Below are 18,071 nucleotides of genomic sequence, written 5' to 3' on the forward strand. Positions count from 1 at the left end.
GATGTAAGCAAGTGCGATTCAATTGGAGTTGCACGTTTTTACATCACAAGTGAATTTGGCCCAAGGCCTTTACTTCCTTGAAAGCTGCATATTATAAATGAAGCTCGGTTTTTGGTTGTAGCCGTGTTGGTCTAAAGACAAAGGCAGGCGAGGTTCTTCGAGTAGATGTGATGTCTTTTATTAGACCACCCCAGTCTTGCTAAGAAAGTTTACTAAGAACTTTTTTCCAACTATTCAGTCAGTCTAATAGAAGATATCACATTTACCTTGCCTGCCGTGTTAGTAATGCTGGTGAAGAGATGTGTTCATTTATAACAGCAGCTTGGATTATTGAAATGGCTGATACGTGTGGCTGCACTTCAGCTTTTTGGAAGGCCTCACAGATAATCCTGAGGAGAAGACAATGCAAGGCAGATGCCACCTGTCCATTAGCGATACTGGCTAGGAATGGTTCCTGGATTATGCAGTGCAATTTGGACCTGGAAAACAAAAGCTGCTTCTGACTTGTATGTGGTGGCACGGTATACAGTTTTTATTGGTTATCATAAACTTCAGATGGCCCCACCCTTTAAAAAAAATCTATTAACATACCACTGTTAGCACTGGCGAGGTGTAGAGGGCTCACACGGGTGCACATGCACCCCCTGGAAACGTCATCCATGAAACTGGAAATGCCAGTGTAAGGGCACTTCCGGTTTCACTGCTGTTGGTTCAGCGCTTTGGTAGCGCCCCCCGCCCCATGGTCAGTGACCTGGTGCCCCCCCAGACTCGGGATGCCCGGTCACCCATGGGAAGTCCCCCACTGTCAGTGATCTGGTGTCCCCACCGGACTCAGGAGGCCAAGTCACCCATGGGAGGCCACCCCCCACGGTCAGCAATTTGGTGCCCCCCCAGACCCAGGAGGCACCTTTCACCCATGACTGTTAGGTTCTGAATATCAAGTAGCCCCTTGCTTAACAGCCTTTTACTTCTCATGCCCTAGGTATAAAACCAGGTCTAGGGCACAAGTGAAATGAATGCTATGGTATCAGTCCACTCCAGGTCCTGTTTCATGACAGCAAACCTCCCAGAAAATGAGCAGCAGAGCAGAGACATGAGTGGAGAAAGCTGCCTGAGAAAACATGTTCTAGTTCAAAAGGAAGTTTCAAATTCATCTCTCCCGTGATCTTTTCACACTCACTTTCTAAAGGCCCTGAGGGACCTCTGAGAAAGAGGCTTTAGGCTCCAGTACTTGAAGAGCTAGCAAAAGCAAATTCTGTGTTCAGTCTTCAGTGTGTAAAATTCACAATTCTTGCTGCATGGGTTAGTTAAAAAGGAATCATCCGCTCAGGGACCAAAAATAATACCGGGGGCATGGGAAGGATTTCGCTCCGCATTCACTGCAAATCCTCACTTTCGGGAAACTCTGGAAATGCTGCAGCCGCCTTTTCCAGCCGCCTGCCAGGTTCTTCTCTTCCAGAGCCAGGGACCCAAGAGACCTTATTTGCTTCATTTTTATTAAAGATTCCAGGGCAAATGGAGACTTGCTGTGTTAACCATAAAGCTAAATCTTCGGGTAGTATATTCCTAGCACTACATAGTAAGAGTCTCACCGATACCAACCAGCATCGGGGAGGGTTGATGGGGGGAAGGCATTTCAAATCGCAAATATTTACAGCACCTTCCTTCCAAAAGATCCACCGGATGAGAATTATTCTCCTGAAGAGATCTGCAACTTATACATCGGACTAATGAACAGCAAATATATCTGAAACGTTTCCATGTATTCACCATCCAAAATAGCAGGTTGAAAGTCAAAGAACTATTTGTTTCATTCTCCTAAGCCAGCTCATCTAATGCATTTTTAATGTGCACATCACCATTATATTTGAGCTATTAATTACTAGGAGATGGACCAGTTGAAGAGGGTGAGGAGAGGGCACCGCACATTAGAAGTCTGGCAGATTCATTATGGAGGAAGTGTGGACAATTCCAGATTTCCCTCCTGGAAGAACAAAGGTTTGTCTTCACTAACACAAAGATGACCTTTTTACAGTGAAATAATGATTAGACCTAAGCTGTAAAACTCTAAATGGAGATGGGGCACTTGTGTTTGCTTTAGGTAGCTAGGTGTAGTCAACATTATGCCCACACCTTGCCAAACAGTAGTGGAGTAGTGGACCTCACCTACTTACCCTCAAGAAAACAGAAGTGCTTTGTGCCCGCTGTGTTTTTAGAGTGGGGTATCAAGCCTGCATTACTAAACCCATGGAAAAACACCCCTTTTCTGTCAGAGATGACAGCCTGCCAGCATCAGATAGGGTTGTCAAGACCTTTACTATGACACTTTCCCAGACTTATTAATAGGCAGATCTCCTATTACCCTGCTCTCCATTTAGGTCACTTGCATGAAATAAGAAACGTATGTTTGGTAGGGTCCGTCATCAAGGTGTTAGGGCTAGATTTTTTTTACAGGAGCCTAAGGGTGACAGACACATGTATGTACCCATCCTAGGGGAGTTGGGTGTACATCACTCTCATAGGTTCATTTAACCACCCTAGCTGAAAATCAGCTTTCAGCCTTGAAGGTTGGTTTACCGCTACAGCTGGAGTGGTTCCCACGAACTCGGGCATGCTTTCCAAATTCATATGCACAAATGTGCAAGTCCATTGAGCAGAAAGCACTGAAATTGTGCACACAATTCTGACAACCGCACGCACCTAATTAGGCAACCTGCTTTTCCTTACACTACTGTGTCAACTACACAGGCAAATTAGAGGTGCAAATACAGGCCCATTTTATGTGGGCATTTATTTGCCTAATTTTACTGGGCTATCTGGCTTGCTACACACTCATGGAGACATGCACTTTTATTTATTTATTTTTAAAGATAACTCTTCAAGGTTCACTGTGATTAAACAAATGAGAAAAGCCATGGCACACAGGACATCACTTAAGAGGAATGGAAAGAATACAATTTGGCAGTAAAACCTCGGGCAGTTGGCGCATAAATTTCTCACAAGCATGGAGACAACTGGCAGGCAAATGTCAAAGGCATTAACACCTACCTTTGAGCATAATTATTTCAGTCTGTTACCAGTCTTGGGGCTAATATGCATTTCAAAAACTCTGCAAGAAATCAAAGCCTGGGAGGTCTGTGCAAGCCATTTCAGAAGGTTGTAAATTTTATTTAAAAAGGAAGAATTTGGAATTGCATAAACAGTGAGCCTTTCTCTGACTCAGGTCTGGAGCATTTTTACAGTTTCAGCCCTCACCATAGTTGAGTTCTCTCTTAGATATGAAAAAATGTAAAACTGAATTGAAATGTAAAGCTAAATGTACATTTTGGGGGGGAAAATATCTAGGTACAGTTCAAAATGCTCAAGGAGAAAGACTTCACTTGAAGCTTCCTTGCCACCGGCAAGCTCTTTAAATGAAATAATGGAGATGGTTGTGTAAGAGCCTAGCTCTACAAAATGTTTTATTCGTGTAAGATGCACATGTCCTTTCACAGCATCAGATGAAGGCATCTTGAAAGCTTATGCTATACAGGGCTGCATTAACTCTTTAGTGGTCTCTAGGCAAACAAACTCGTAGGCCACGGGCCAGTCGAGACCGCCCCCCCATCCCGGTGCTGCCACCCGCAGGAAGCTCAGAGGCCGCCACTAGGAAGCAGCCACTGTAGTGGCAAGACCAGCAGATGGGAGGCAAAGGGAGGTGGATGGGGCCATTCACACTGCCACCTCGGAGGGAAGGACCGGGGCCCTCTGCAGCTCAGGGCCCTAGGCACGTGCCTAGTTTGTCTATACGCCAATCCGGCCCTGATGCTATATATATATATCTCTGATTTAGTTAGATGCAAATCTAGCCTTATACACATAACTAAAGTGAAGTTACACATTAAATGTAGACCATGCTAAATCTGTGGGATGTTAAGTGGTGGTAAAGTTAAAGCATGCTGTGAGCAGTCTCATGTTAAGGTCAGTACTTGCCCTTGTCGGTACTGTTTCTAGCTTGCACAGCTCTGACTTGCTACTGGTGGCCTTGTGAACAGGGCCGTGGCTAGAAGCCAGGACACCTGGGCTTTACCACTGCTCTGAAGAGTTAGGGGCCTGGGAACACTGCATCTTGGGGTGCTAGAGGACTGCAAAGTGCTTATTTTATCTCCATGGAACAGAGTGAAGTTCCCCTAATATGAATGACATAGCATACCCCAGGGTTAACGCTCACCTGAAGCGGCGTGACTTTGCAACACTCAGAGAACACTTAGGATGAAACTGGACTATACTAGGGCACTTCAGACAGGACCACCTCCACATTAAAGCCTGTTAACTCATGCTAAGTCATCCTTACCTATTACTGTATCCATTCAATGTACTGTAGGTAGCTTGAAACTCATTGTCATTTAACAAACTAGTTTAGGTACTTCACTGAATCAGGAATTCATCTCAGGAAATGTCCATCGTGCTGCATTCTTCTAATTAGCTCAGTCACTCGCTCACTGCATGATCCTGAGGATGACATGTGAACATATCGTTGCAGTTGTCCCAGCTAGAAACCTAGCACGAGTCAAGCTCTGTGCAGGGACACTGAGACATATCCCACAGCAGCCATTTCTGAAAAGTGCCTGTAATGTGGTACCCTGAAGAAATGAAGAAGAGCAGTACAGATACTCTTTTCTGATACGTACGCCTCTTAGGTCTGCATAACTGACCTCGGTGAGATTTGTCTCAGGGTTGCCCTCAGACCATGACATACACTGACTCCCATCTTCAGCCCCTAAGAGACTTTGGGGTCTGTTCAAGTATCCTGCGGTGGGAGTGGCCAATAAAAACAGTGAGCATCCCCCCAACATTTGGGCTATTTGGAAATGTCTTTGTCCATAGATGGAAAATTACTGAATGTTCCTCCCCGCTACACACAACCCCCCAACAACAAACAACACCCCTGCCCCAGACCTTAAAAATCAATGACTACAAGAACTGTGTGGAATACTGATAATGACCTCAAAGCATGTCACAGTTAGCATACGTGTATGCATCTTGAGCCATTAGGGTCAAGAAACCGAATCATGAAAGCGAAAACTCACCATCGGTCTAACCCACAGTGCACTGATCTCCAAGGAAAGAGTCACTGACTTCACAGACTTTGCATCAGACCCTATGCTGTATTTAACATTAAGACTGAGATGTTCAAAGGAAGCTCTGGGAATCAGAAGCCAAGTCTCTTAAAATCCAGCAAGGGAACACCAAACAATAGTGGGCCCCTTTGAAAATCCCCTCTGCAGCGAATAGCCTTCCTTTCACATACACCAGGCTCCTCGCTTGTAATTTTGGCTGCTGCCAAAATCCGAGGCTTTATGTTTCCTAATTAGGAGCAAAACATGGATGCAACAGAGTTACAGAAACCAAGGGACAATACGTTTTTTTTAAAACAAGCATTTTCACCAGGCTATTTCCCCACCTCCCCAAAGGCCACAGTTAAACCTATTTAAGCGGAGACATTTTTCAGTCTTCCATTCTTTGGAACAGAACTGCTTGGGGATTTTTTCATACTGTGATTTTTTTCTCAGCTTCTGTTTATAAGGTAAGACCAGAATCCTTTGCACTGCAAATGGTTCTTCAGAGGCCATGTCAGTCCTACAGTATTGCAGAAGTAAATATTGTTACAGCCATTAATACAACAGAATAGGGAAGAGCTCATCTACTACATGCTATACGTAGTGTTTAGCATATGAACATAGGCTGCACATAGGAACATATGTTATAAGCATGTATCTGCTTTAAAAGGGGAAGATTCATCACCTATTACCATCTGTTAAATGTCTGAAAGATCCTGTAACAATGCAAGTTAGCTCAATAACCCAAACTCTGACCCTAAATGGAGTTGGGTTCAAGTTGGGTCAGAGCCATGTGCTTGCATCACTTCAAAATCATGCAGGTAACAGTGGCAGCATAACAGCTCCTGGTTATCCTTTGATATCAGCACAGTTGTGACGTCTGTCTCTATCCTGAGATGCTCTAAGTCCTACATTTATTAGTTAGTAAAAATGTTCTTTAACTCATTTGAGACCTGAGTGTTGGAAGGAATGGCCAATGACAAGTCTGCGACAGGATATTTATGAATGCTTTAAATTATATCATCATAGTAATGGTAACGCTATATTGAATGATGACAGCACCTCTACTTCGAACGTGGTTCAACATGCTGAGCGCTGGCTGCTGCTCCAGCAAAAGAAATTTGTCTTGTTACAAATTCCGTGGCATCATCAATTGTCAAAGTACCTAATGGCTTCATTAGCACTGATATATAGTTCACTTGTGAAATTCAGCCAGAGCAACAGGGTTGAATAGGGGAACAGAAAGTACACTGAAAATGCAAATAAGCAAAATCAACTTTTTTTCCAAAAGGCTGGGCGCTATCCAGGATTATTATTTTTTTCATGGGAAAAACAGAATTTCTTGGAAATTAAATGTCACCATCACTAAGAAGGGTGGCCATATTCCAGCCCACAGACCGGCCAAGAAAATATGCTATGGGCCAGATCTTCATCTGGCATAAACTAACCTCCTTGAAACGAAGCTGCTTTACGCCAGCTAAAAAACTAATCCAATAAATCTGCAAAGAAAGGTTTTCAGTACTTAGAGAAAAACAGTATTTTATTGTACTAACAAAACAGCAGATTAAAGGATACATAGCAGAAAAGAGAAGCCCCCCCCCCCCCCCCGCCCATCCAAAAATCAAAGCACAGTGCAATGGCCTTAAAAGAAGCTGTACGGTTAGGAGGCAGATGAAAGAACATGTAAGTTCAGCATGATGTCATGGCTGTTTATGCGGTAAAATTGCTCTTTATCATACACCAGACACATAATGGCTTTCTAAGGCTCCCACCGGACAGATGGTCTGACTTGGTAATAAATGTTGACAAGTTTTATATAAAACTGTATATCATTTTCAATTCCCACTGTAGCCATTTGAATCTGTGATTAATAACCTCGCAAATCTTATCTGTTTGAAAATAAGAGAAGCTGCGCTTGTTTCCTTCAGATTAGGGTTCAGGGCTTAACAACAGGAAAATAGCTTGCTGAGATCACTGTGGTTTTCATGGCACATAAAAGTAACCCTCCCCCCAAAATATATATAAAATAAAAATATGTTAAAATTCATATCGCAAAGCAAATAAGATACTTCATGAGTTGTGATGATATTGATTCATGAAGTCTGTAACCAAACAATCGCTTCATATCTGACGGAGTAACTGTGAACGGAGAGATAGGCTTTTGTATTTTTAAATTAAAATGCTAATTGGCCGATAAGATGTACCACTAAAAATAATACTCAGACTTGAATTCCTCGGTGGTTTGTCAAAATGAAACGAGAATGCTTTGGATAAGAAGGAGAGAGCAAAAGTAGGCCAGGGCTTCAGATTCCAGTTCCATATTTGGATTTTGCTATGGCCAGAATCCAAGACTATATTCAGGGAAAAAAATACATCACTAGGGACAGTGTCTGAGTTGTCTTTAAAAAAATACCCAGCATCCCCGATTTTACTGTGAGGTCTCTTACTGGTTCACAGACCACAGGGGGTCTGGGAACTAGGGACAAAAAGCACAAAGCAAAAAAACCAGAGCAGAGCAGAGGAGAACAGCTTTCTCTAACTTTGAGCTCATAAGTGGCAAGGAAAAAGATAATAATAAACACAATTGTTTCCCTGGTTGATCTCCATACTTGGAGACTGGTGCACAAAACTCTGGCCACTGGAAAATCAGGTGATTATTCCCAAATTAGTTTTTCAGTCTGTTTAATGTGGATTCACCGGTGGAGAAGTTCCTCCAAATAAAAAAAAAAAGATATATCTGTATATTGGATGCTCTGTGCTACACTATAACTTTTTTCCCCATTTAGTTTTGCTTTGCAAACTATGTCAAGTCATATAGACGTTATGGCCAGAACAAGGATCATTAAATCATCTAGTCTGATCTTTTGGGGCCCTTGTACACATTACGCCTCTCCTGCTACCACGTTCCACTTCTCCTGGCACCACGTTACAAAAATCACCATTAAGCTAGCTAAACTAAGAAAAGAAAATTAAACTGCAAACATTTTTAGAGGATAAATGCCAATTACGTGGACAAATGTCCTTGGATAACATATATCACAGAAAAATCCTTCTGTTACTCCTGCACGGATGCCAACTCTGTTTTGTTTAAAGGAAGTCATCAGGTCTTGAAATCAAATATATCAAAGACTTAAGAAGTCGCTGGAGGGTAAGAGTGCAGCAGGACAAATAGCTACTGAATGCTTATAGGTAAAAGCAGACAAATGCTGCTTCTGAACCAGAGTGACAGGGTTTTCTGTCACTTCATTTTTCATAAGTGACAGAAACATCAGAGCAGAGGAATCCACGGGCCAAGAGTCGTCTCCACCAGGTTCAGAGGAAGATGCAAGAAACACGGTAGAGATGGTTATGGAACAATTTGTCCCAGGGAAACCCCCACCTGCAATATTTACAGATTGAAAAGGAAGGATTTTATCCTTGCCAAAACACTTGGTTACTTTAAAAAAAACTTTTACTGCTGTGGTTCTGGATAGCCCTGTTAGGGTTGTAAGTGGTCCTTTGTTCTGAATCTTCTAACTCAGGGGTGGGCTGCTTGCTGAGTTTTGGCAAGCCATCGAGGGCCGCATGACAGGCAGCTGGGGCAGATAAATATTAATTTTCTAACTTTTTAGGGGCCCTGCAAGCTAGATAGAATGGCCTGGCAGGCCCCATCTGGCCCACGGGCCGCATTTTGCCCACCCCTGGTCTAACTGCTGTTATATCTTGTGGCAAGGAGTTTGCAGGATAATTCCAAATCTTGTAGAAAAGTATTTCCTATGATCCATTTAAAATTTGCCATGTTTGAGTTTCCTTCACTTTCTCTTCCTCCTTTGCTTTAACTTTTACATGTTGAACTATTTGAAGCAAACAATTAACTCAACCGAATTTAGCTCCCTTCTTCTCTATATGAAGACTTTGTGAAATGGGTATAAGGTCTATGGGTTTTTTTCCCCCTTCATTTACAAATTTTCAGTGAACAGTTTAGAAGGCCATTTTTATGCAAAAGACTGTCTATACAACAGTGACTGGTAGTCATGATTTGCTACTTAGTATTTTTGGCATAGGAATGGACATGTTGCATTTTTCTGTACCCTAACTGGATAAACTAAACTTTAGATCAACAGAAACAGTTGGGAAGTTATTTATAGCCATTTATAAAAAGATGAATAAATCTATAGTGCAAATATTAAGTGTTACCCCCCTTCCTCCCCCCTGGCAAAATGTTCAAAAGAGCCCTGCTGCAGACAGCTTTGCAGATTGGTGCTAGTATTCATATAATGTATACCCTCCATGAAGTTTTACTCCTCAAGTTTCCTCACTGTTCCTTTAAATCCATCCAATATCACTTTGTCTCCTGAAAAATGAAGCCATGATTAAATTAAAGGGAGTTAATATTTTTTCTTAACAGAAAAGTTTGACAGAAACAATAATAGACTTTGTTATTAAAAAAAAAAGTGTTTTTGCCAACAAAAAACCACAATTTTTGTGAGTTTAATTTTATGACAAATGAGCATAACGCTGTAAAAATAATGATTGCATACTTATTTCTATAGCTCTCACTTCTCTGGCTTGTCCAAGCTAGACTCGGTGTTGGGCTAGACACATTAGTTTTAGGCCACCTTACTGTTTCCGGAAAGTATCTGGCTTCATCCCCAGTACAAAACAGAGCATTAAAGGGCAGCTGTGTCTTGTGACAGATGACAATCAGATTTAGTCAAATGGGCTAAGTACAGTCAAAAAGCCTGAGCTGAATCACTTCAGTCTCTGCAGGTTAGTCTAGCCTGGGTAGATTGAACCAATAAGCAAGTGAACAGACATTCACTTTTGATTTTAGAAATGAAGCCTGCAGTGGCCCCCAGAAACTAAGGGGCGCTAGAGCAGGCCTTTCTGCTCATGTGGAGCAGATTAGCTTGGGCCAAGGCTGGTCTACCCACCATGTGAGGTGGGGGAGGAGGTGTGTGGGGAAGGTGCATCCTGGGATGCTGGGGGACTGTGAGTTAATTTGAATACGGAGGGGATCTGGGACAGAAGTTCAATAAAACGGTTCAACCTAAATCAGTTAAGTCTGATACTACATCCATCCTGGTTTATGTTAAACTGATTTCAGCCATTTTAAAGTGGTTTACGCGCACTGAACTTTTGTTGAGTTACAGATTTGAACTGATCAGTGATACTGGTTTGTGTAAAATGTCTGTCCCTATCCATGAAGCTACATTCTACCTAGCTTCCTTTTTCCCTGGTTGAGACTATTACACTATATGGGGAATAAAAGCAGGGGCCCATATGAGGCATAACCTGTCACAGAATTTGTTCCATAAAGGAAATCCTCCATTGCCTGGATTCATCAGGTTAGCATTCATGTGGTATCAAAAAGCTACATTGCAGCAATGAATCTGGCCTATGAAACTCTACACTCCTTCTTTCAGTAAACATGCTCCAGCAAGGCATCCAGATACCACCTCCTCTACGTAAGAGTAGGGCTGTTTGGGATATAACATTTGAACTGTTTTTGAGAACTGTTGTTGAACTATGAATAAAATGGCTTTTGGGATCAAAATGCAAATGTCCACAAGAAAAGTTCTTTGTTAGGATTTGAAGGATTTTTTTAGGATTTTTTTCAACAAATAGCTAGTAAAAGGAGTTTATAGTCTAATGTATATTAATAATAAGTGTGTGTGTACATACACACACAATACATGTACACACATATAATGAATACATGTATATATGCACACACAGAGTTACACACACATAATTAATATATGTGTGTGTTTTCAGTTAAACCCAATTTTTTGTCCAAGTGCCTGAAAGGTTTCAGTTCCTGGTAGCCAAAAAGAAACAAAAATTGAATTTCAAGGTTTTGTTTTTAATGGAAAAAAGCTCCAAATTTTTTCCACAAAAAACCCCAACAAAACGTTCTTTTTTTCCTTTGAAAGTTTTCCAGAAAAAGTCATTATTGGCCAGCTCTGTTCACTGGTTATAAATGGAAACAGTATTTCTTTGTAGACAGTAACAATTCTATTGTTGTCTAACAAGAAAAAGTGTTAAGGAAAAAATATGTAAACCAACCTGACTTAAAACAGATGGTTGCTCCTTTGCATTTCATAATACAAGGCAGTCCATACTCCCTCGCGATTATACCACCTGCAATAGAGTAAAAGAGTGTTCTTTTCTAGATGCCGTATTCTGTTAATAAGATATTAAAAGTGCCATAATGTGCCCATGAATTAAAATAATGTTGACAGCCAATGACACTTTGGAATATGAATAATCTGTCATGAAAGGAAACAAGGAAAAGCAGAGATTCCATGTGAATATTATTTTCTGATTGCCACTCAGGCCAATCCAAAATGCACAATGTGAAGCACAACTCAAAAGGAACATATGTAATCAGTTAAAGTATCAGAGAGGGTCTTAGAAATGATATATTTTAATTAATGCACAGATGGAGAGGAAAGAAATGTGTTTGTCCACAAGAGGTCTCTAGAGTCTTTTAAATCTACCGTGTGTTCAAGTGAGTGTCTGCTGCCTTTCCGACTAACACGACTAACCAACATCTCTGTCATGTCATGTGAGAGGTGATTTATGACCAGCCTCTGCTAAGTCAGTCGTCCACGTACCTTTTACAGCAAAGGACAGTGAAACCATTGCAAACAGTGCCACAGTTATATTCCCTACCAGTAAAGAGGTGAATGCCCTAAAAACCATTCACTCTGATTGTCAACATTTTTAAGGGAACATAATGTAATGCAAAAATTATCGACAAATCTTCCCTTATATTCAAAAGCGAATGCTGATTTCCCAACTTTTTGCATCCACTTTCTGTAAACGTTACACACTCACACTTCACTAATACAAATACCCAGAGACAACACATCGGTAGACCCATTGGAAGTAAATGACAGTTGTCAAATTTGCAATTAGCTCCAGGGGTCATTGGAACTAGGGTGCCATGTGACTGACACGGCAGAGATTTTGCTTACTTAACGATTTTCAGCTCGAGAGCTACCCACAGCACAACAATTGTTTGCTGAACGAATTTGCAAACAACAGCGGATTGTGGATGCACTTGAGTGTTGAAATCTGCCCTCAAAAAGTTCCCAGACCGAAAATAAAGGAAGGGTATTTATTGGCTGTATCGCTGGCTCCGAATTGTGTGCTGATCCTGAAATCAAGCCTACCATGTGATAGTATGCCTCCGATTTCAGTGACTAATCCTCCCAGTAAAGGAAAGTAGTATGTCCAGCCGACCTCTGGGATTGCCACAATTAAAATATCTCCTTGCTGAATACTGCTGGCTTCTGCAACACTCTTCAATACCCGGGCTGTTCCTTTAGCCACTCCTTGACTAATGATTATGCCTTGGGCCAAAGCAGAAGATATAATGTTATGCAAACAGTATAGTGATTGCAACAAGTCTGTAAGGACTGCTAACTCTTGCTGGGTATAGCTCCTTGTATCCTTACCACTGAGTACAGCCTCAGCTGTTAGGTCTGCAACCTCCTTGAAACGTAAAGGAACTGATCTGCCCATATTCACCTCTGGGAATTGTAACAGATTCTGTTGATCTAATATCCTTCTCCTCCTGTTAGCCCTGGGGACCAGAGAGGAAAAAAGCAGCACTAAAGGTCAGAAGTGCCAAACAGAGAAACATTCAGTAAAAAGTACTGGGTTGGGTGATCTCATGAATGTCACGCATGCAGGGAGTTTCCGACGGGCATGAGAATTCAACATAAAACACCTTTACATTTCACCTGAGGATTATGTCCAGAGGTCTGTGCTGTAAGATTTCTCCAACCTCAGAGTGCGTTAGGAAGAACAGCAAGTCCTCATCTGGCAAAAAACCCTACGAGGAATGATAAAGACTACTGGAAATACAGTGATCGAAGGGACAAAATGGACATGTCTACATGAGACGTTTGCTGAGGAATTGCCTAATTCGCTCCACAGTATATATCTCGGTGTCCAAAATGGACATGTCTACATGAGACGTTTGCTGAGGAATTGCCTAATTCGTTCCACAGTATATATCTCGGTGTCTAAACATGTGGCTCTATTAGGTTGTAGGAACCTATTAAACTCTGCAGCAGGGCGGTGCTTGTATTTACAAGTACTACCCTGCTGCAGAGCTGTTTTGTGCACAGCAGTGCACATGTAGATGCTGACGGGGCTGGCTGGGGCACAAGGGACTGTCTGCTGATTAGCCCCGCACTGGAGCACTCTCATGCCCCAGCCAGCCCCACCGTGGCACGATGAACCAGGTCAGAGCAGCTCCAGGCTGGCAGGCTGACCCCCTGAGCCCCCTGCCGGCCACGACTGCTTCAACCCGGATCAACGTGCTGCACTCCTGGGCGCACGTTCAAACAGTGTGCTTGGGGGCAATAACCTCCAGCATGCTGTAGGCTGGTGTCTATTGCAACAAATTATCTGCATGTGTTGACACACCCACTGGCAAGTACGTTAAGGGTAGAAACCTGCTTAGGTTGAAACAATTTACATCGGGGATGTAAAAAAGGGGGTCTTAGCTCTTCTCAAATTCTCAGACAGAAGTAGAAACTCAAGGCGGTTACCTTATCTTAACAACAGCTAGACTAGTTCTATAGCTCATGACAGAAGAAGTAGGAGGCACTTGCAAACAGCATAAAGTAGGAGAAGGACAGTTCTCTTTCATTACACAGGGAAGAATTATTAAGCAGCTTGTCATGACACCTTTGCTGAGATTTTCAGAAGAGCCCAGCAGTAGCCGAACCCTGTTTCCACTGAAGTCACTGCTAAAACTCCCAGTGATGTCAATACAAGCAGTGGTAGCCCAGCACAGAACTTCTGACAATTCTGGCTATACTTTTTAGGCTTTTGAACCGTGTCCCTTTAATCTTTAAGTCGCATTTAGACAGAGGAATGAAGGCTGTCAAATTTAGCTACTGTAAATTTAAAGAGGGATAAAATAATAACTAACCTCTTTTACCATCTGCCTGGCCAGCTCCCAGTATGCTGTCTTGAATAAAGCATAAACCTTCCTGGCTAAAGTCTTTGAATATTCTCGCTTGGAAATCCCATCTCTTGCTTTCCTTACCAAAAAGGGAATTATGATCCTGATATATGGAGAGAAAATTGTTAATACGCTTCAATGCTTGCTTAAAACAAATGAACATATTTGCATAATTCCAGGAGGAATTTAAGTTTACCATTATCGCAACCTAAAAACTAACAGGAAACACTCAGCAAGTGGTGGCCTTCATCCAACTGTAGGACTTTGCTGTTACAGGGACCCCATGAGAGTGACATCCACTTTCCCTATTACTGGACCTCCTTATTGGTATCTGACACTTCTAGGCCATAATAGACACTGATTTGCCTAAGAGCCCTAAAAACTTGTCTGGTTTATTTGGAATAACTTCCTGGATCCTACTCCATCTGGATAGATGGAGCAACTACCTTGGCCAGGGGATGTAAAAGGAAGGCTTGCTCCAAATAATGTAAAGAGAGGACTCACTGTAGCTTCACGGGATACAGTAGGAGGGGGGACGGACTATCAGAAAAACAATAGGGAAAGATGTACATGCAAGGAGAAAAGCGCACCAGTAGGAGCTGTGTGTGTCCCATTCATCTGAAGCCTGGTTCTTATTAACCAGAAATACTTTCCCTGCTAGACCATCTGCTCTTGATGACAAATAGTTTAACAGTGCACATCTACTTCTGACTTGACTAAGTAACAGCACTTAAGGAATCTTTGATATTTTCTACAGTTGTTTGGCTCTAGAAAACAAGTTGTCCCGCACTGAAGTTCTTAGTGGACACGTCTACACATTCATTAATGCACCATAATTAAGGCGCATTAAGTTAATGCCTGTCATGACAGGTACTAAACTTAATGGCAGGTACTAACGTAATGTGCCATCACTGGCACTACTGTGTATTAGCATAGGTGAATGTTTTTTCACCTTTGCCCACCACGCTAATATGCAGTCGAATTAGTCTTCTGTGCATTAAATGTCTTGTGTTGATGTACCCAGAAAGCATCAGATTAGAGAATTGTAAACATTTCTATTCCAGAGGATGCACAGAGCATTCTTGTGTCATACAAACAATTTCGTTCCTATTTTAATTAAATTATTTTACGTCTGAGTTGTAAACAGGCTATTAGAGTGCTGGCTTACTTTCTTAACCCAGTGACTGGGATTTTTACAGCAGCGATGGCTTCTTCTACTGATGTTTGGGTTTTCTTCTTGGAAATGTGCTTAGACTCCACAGCTCTTTGAATAAGTGGAATCAGTTGGGTGGGATCATCAGCCCAAGGCTTGCTCCTCAACTCCGCCTATAACAAACAAATGTGTGATTTCAATGCCTGACTCTGGTTTAACCTATTTTAAATATGCCAGCTGCATTCAGCAAGGGTTCCTATGGGTGACTTATGGACAAAGTCAAAGATGAACTGTTCTACTTTTCAAGGCTGCTTTACAAATGACACTTGCTTCTTCAGCAGAAACATATCAGGGTCTGAGAGGCTATGAACAGTGAGAAGGTAGATGCATCATAATCATTCAAAGGCCAACTGATAGGTTTGACTACAGGCCACATTTTCTGTGATTTCACCTGTGGCAATTCTGTGATAGTCATAATGGTCGAATTATGCCACTGAACTTATTTCAAGTCCAACCAAGTCAGTCCTGAGGCTGCTGCGATTACTGGGGCACCATAGATGCTGTAAAAACCCTCCCCCAGGCTGCCCTGTGTTTGGATGCAGTCGTTGTAGACCCAGGCCTCAAACTGATCCGGTATGAGATTAGTTTGGTTGCTTTGCATCATTGGTGATTCTTCGGGCAAAGGACCTGGTGGCGCCCATCTCCTCTCCAGGTATGGATGGGCATTGACTCGCAGGGAGCTCATCTGCCCTTTGACAGGTCTTATTTTTAGTCATTTTTGGTGTCCACACACCTCCTCACCCAGACTAGCCCAGCTAGGGGAGCCAGTTTAGTCACCAACAACCTGACCATGGAACAGGTTGTACTGGTTTACGTGGTACCAGATAGCAGACCAAGAGAGGTCTGGTCTGGCATATTTGCCCATCATCAATTCCTTGAGCAAGTCCCCCAGCACTACTGCTCTCCCAAGTATGCATTACATCTTGCTCTGAACAAAAGGGAATTTTGTGAGCTCTCATATATTCATTCAAATTTTGCACTTACTTCTCCAAAGCTGAAGAAACCATGTCTTTTCAGAAAGCTCTGAAACGCCTTTCCAGCTTCCCCGCTGTCAGCTGAAAGCAGCCATGACACTGCTGTCTGGGAAAGGAATTTTCTACATTAATTTTCTTCCCTGAATCACTGATTTACAATGTGCTTGTGCACTAAGCAGAAGGCATCGTATTAGTAAATGGGGTCTATGATGAACTTGGTGGGATCGTCTGTTTTTTCTCAGCTCTGTTTGCTTGCTTGGTTTTAAATTCTCCAGTAGCCATACTGGTCCCATTACTATTTAGATGGCAAGTCTTTTGGGATGGGAATTAGCTCTTTGTCCTGTGTCTGTACTGTGCCCACCAGAAGAGGATCTTGAGCCATGAATTGACTGGAACCTCTAGGCCCCACCACAATACAAACACAACGAATAATAATAATGTTCAGAAGGCATCTCGGGAACCAGAGTGGACTTAATTTCTTTGAGAATGTGCCAAGTGCAGTATTAATCTGGTGTTTAGCCAGTTTTGCTCATGAATTTGTGACCCTGGAAAAATGTTATTCATGTGGTGGGACAACTGATACCTCAAAGGAAGAAAGAGAACACCAGGTAGAGCAATTGTCTTCTGTGATATTCTCCTCACCTTCGCTCTGGGTAGTAGAGCTGGAGGGATATGGCAAAAGCATGTTCAATTGTGGAGTCAGTGTTTTGGAAATACTCATTTTTCTCGGAGTCTTTCAGCATATGTTTTGTGTGACTATTGGAGCAGTTCAGTTCTGATGGCACAAATATTTTGGAACATCAGACTTCAACATTAAATACATCTAATGGCAAATTATATTTTAAAAGTGTAGGATGGACTCATTTGCCAGCTCTTTCAATCAGGGGACACCATTAATCATGTATATTTTTATCGAACCCAACCACCAAAAGTTCCTGACTATCAAATATGCATAGAGACTTCACTTTCTAAAGGCTGCAAGCTGCTTTCACACACATTTTGCAGTATTTTACCTGTGAATCCATTTTTGCAAATTCTGCGCTGTTTCCTTGGTCTCTAACAGCTTGGATTATCACCTGGAAAGAGAAAACAAATAACAAAGGGGTGGCTATTTTCATTTTGTTTGTGTGTGTTCAGCTCACAGGCGGCCTCTTGGGTAGAAAACAGTACACTGAGTTATTCAGTGTACATGAAAATACACACACACACACACACACTTGCTTAGAGGCAAATACTGAATACGGGAATTCAAAAAGCACTTTACACCAAATTGCAATGATTATCAGCTCTACAACCTCAGTACTTGACCAAAGAGAGAGGTCCAGAAAAGTGATGGGTTTTGAATAATGAATGCCCCAGAGATCAAAAAATTCAAGCTCTGTGAATCAAAGGGGAAGCAAATTCAAGAGACCTGGGACTACTCTAAGCATCAGGTGCTGACATGCAACCATGGAAACTGAAACCTAAACTCAAGCAATTGGCTGGTCCCAGCTGTCTTGACAGAACAGTGGAGGTGAAGCAGTCTTTCTGCTAGCTAGCATCCAAACCAGCCATGGCTGTTAAAGGAAAAATCAGCTTTCTGAGCTCAAACCAGATAGTGAACCAGTTCATCTACCCTAAAGGAAGGCATTACACTGGCTCTGAGTGCTGTTTGAATGGACTACCATGTAACCTAATCTAAAGAGGACAAAAGCAAGGAATACAGCTAAGAGAGATGGCCACAAATAGGATTCTCAGGATCCTAGTCCAAGCTCAATCCTTTGCCTTTTCTGACGGATGCAAACTTGATGGTTACCCTCTAGACTTCAAAACAATTT

General features: G+C 42.1%; 1 protein-coding gene across 2 annotated transcripts in view; it reads right to left on the reverse strand.

Moving 5' to 3' along the window:
* Window positions 1–6,713: 6,713 nt before the first annotated feature.
* LOC149857068 (uncharacterized) overlaps window positions 6,714–18,071 on the reverse strand; it is a 44,121-nt gene continuing 32,763 nt past the window's right edge. For both annotated transcript variants that reach the window (XM_090062958.1, XM_090062957.1), the window contains exons 28-36: window positions 17,268–17,330; window positions 16,265–16,360; window positions 15,236–15,393; window positions 14,035–14,170; window positions 12,833–12,924; window positions 12,545–12,672; window positions 12,260–12,439; window positions 11,148–11,222; window positions 6,714–9,432 (exon numbers count right to left, since the gene is read on the reverse strand). In XM_090062958.1, coding sequence (XP_089919084.1) covers window positions 9,377–9,432; window positions 11,148–11,222; window positions 12,260–12,439; window positions 12,545–12,672; window positions 12,833–12,924; window positions 14,035–14,170; window positions 15,236–15,393; window positions 16,265–16,360; window positions 17,268–17,330 — 984 coding nt within the window. In that variant the 3' untranslated portion in view covers window positions 6,714–9,376. The remainder of the gene's footprint in view (window positions 9,433–11,147; window positions 11,223–12,259; window positions 12,440–12,544; window positions 12,673–12,832; window positions 12,925–14,034; window positions 14,171–15,235; window positions 15,394–16,264; window positions 16,361–17,267; window positions 17,331–18,071) is intronic.

Source organism: Crocodylus siamensis, chromosome 9, assembly GCF_052110815.1.
Source record: "Crocodylus siamensis isolate JL-2025a chromosome 9, ASM5211081v1, whole genome shotgun sequence".
NCBI lineage: Eukaryota > Metazoa > Chordata > Crocodylia > Crocodylidae > Crocodylus > Crocodylus siamensis.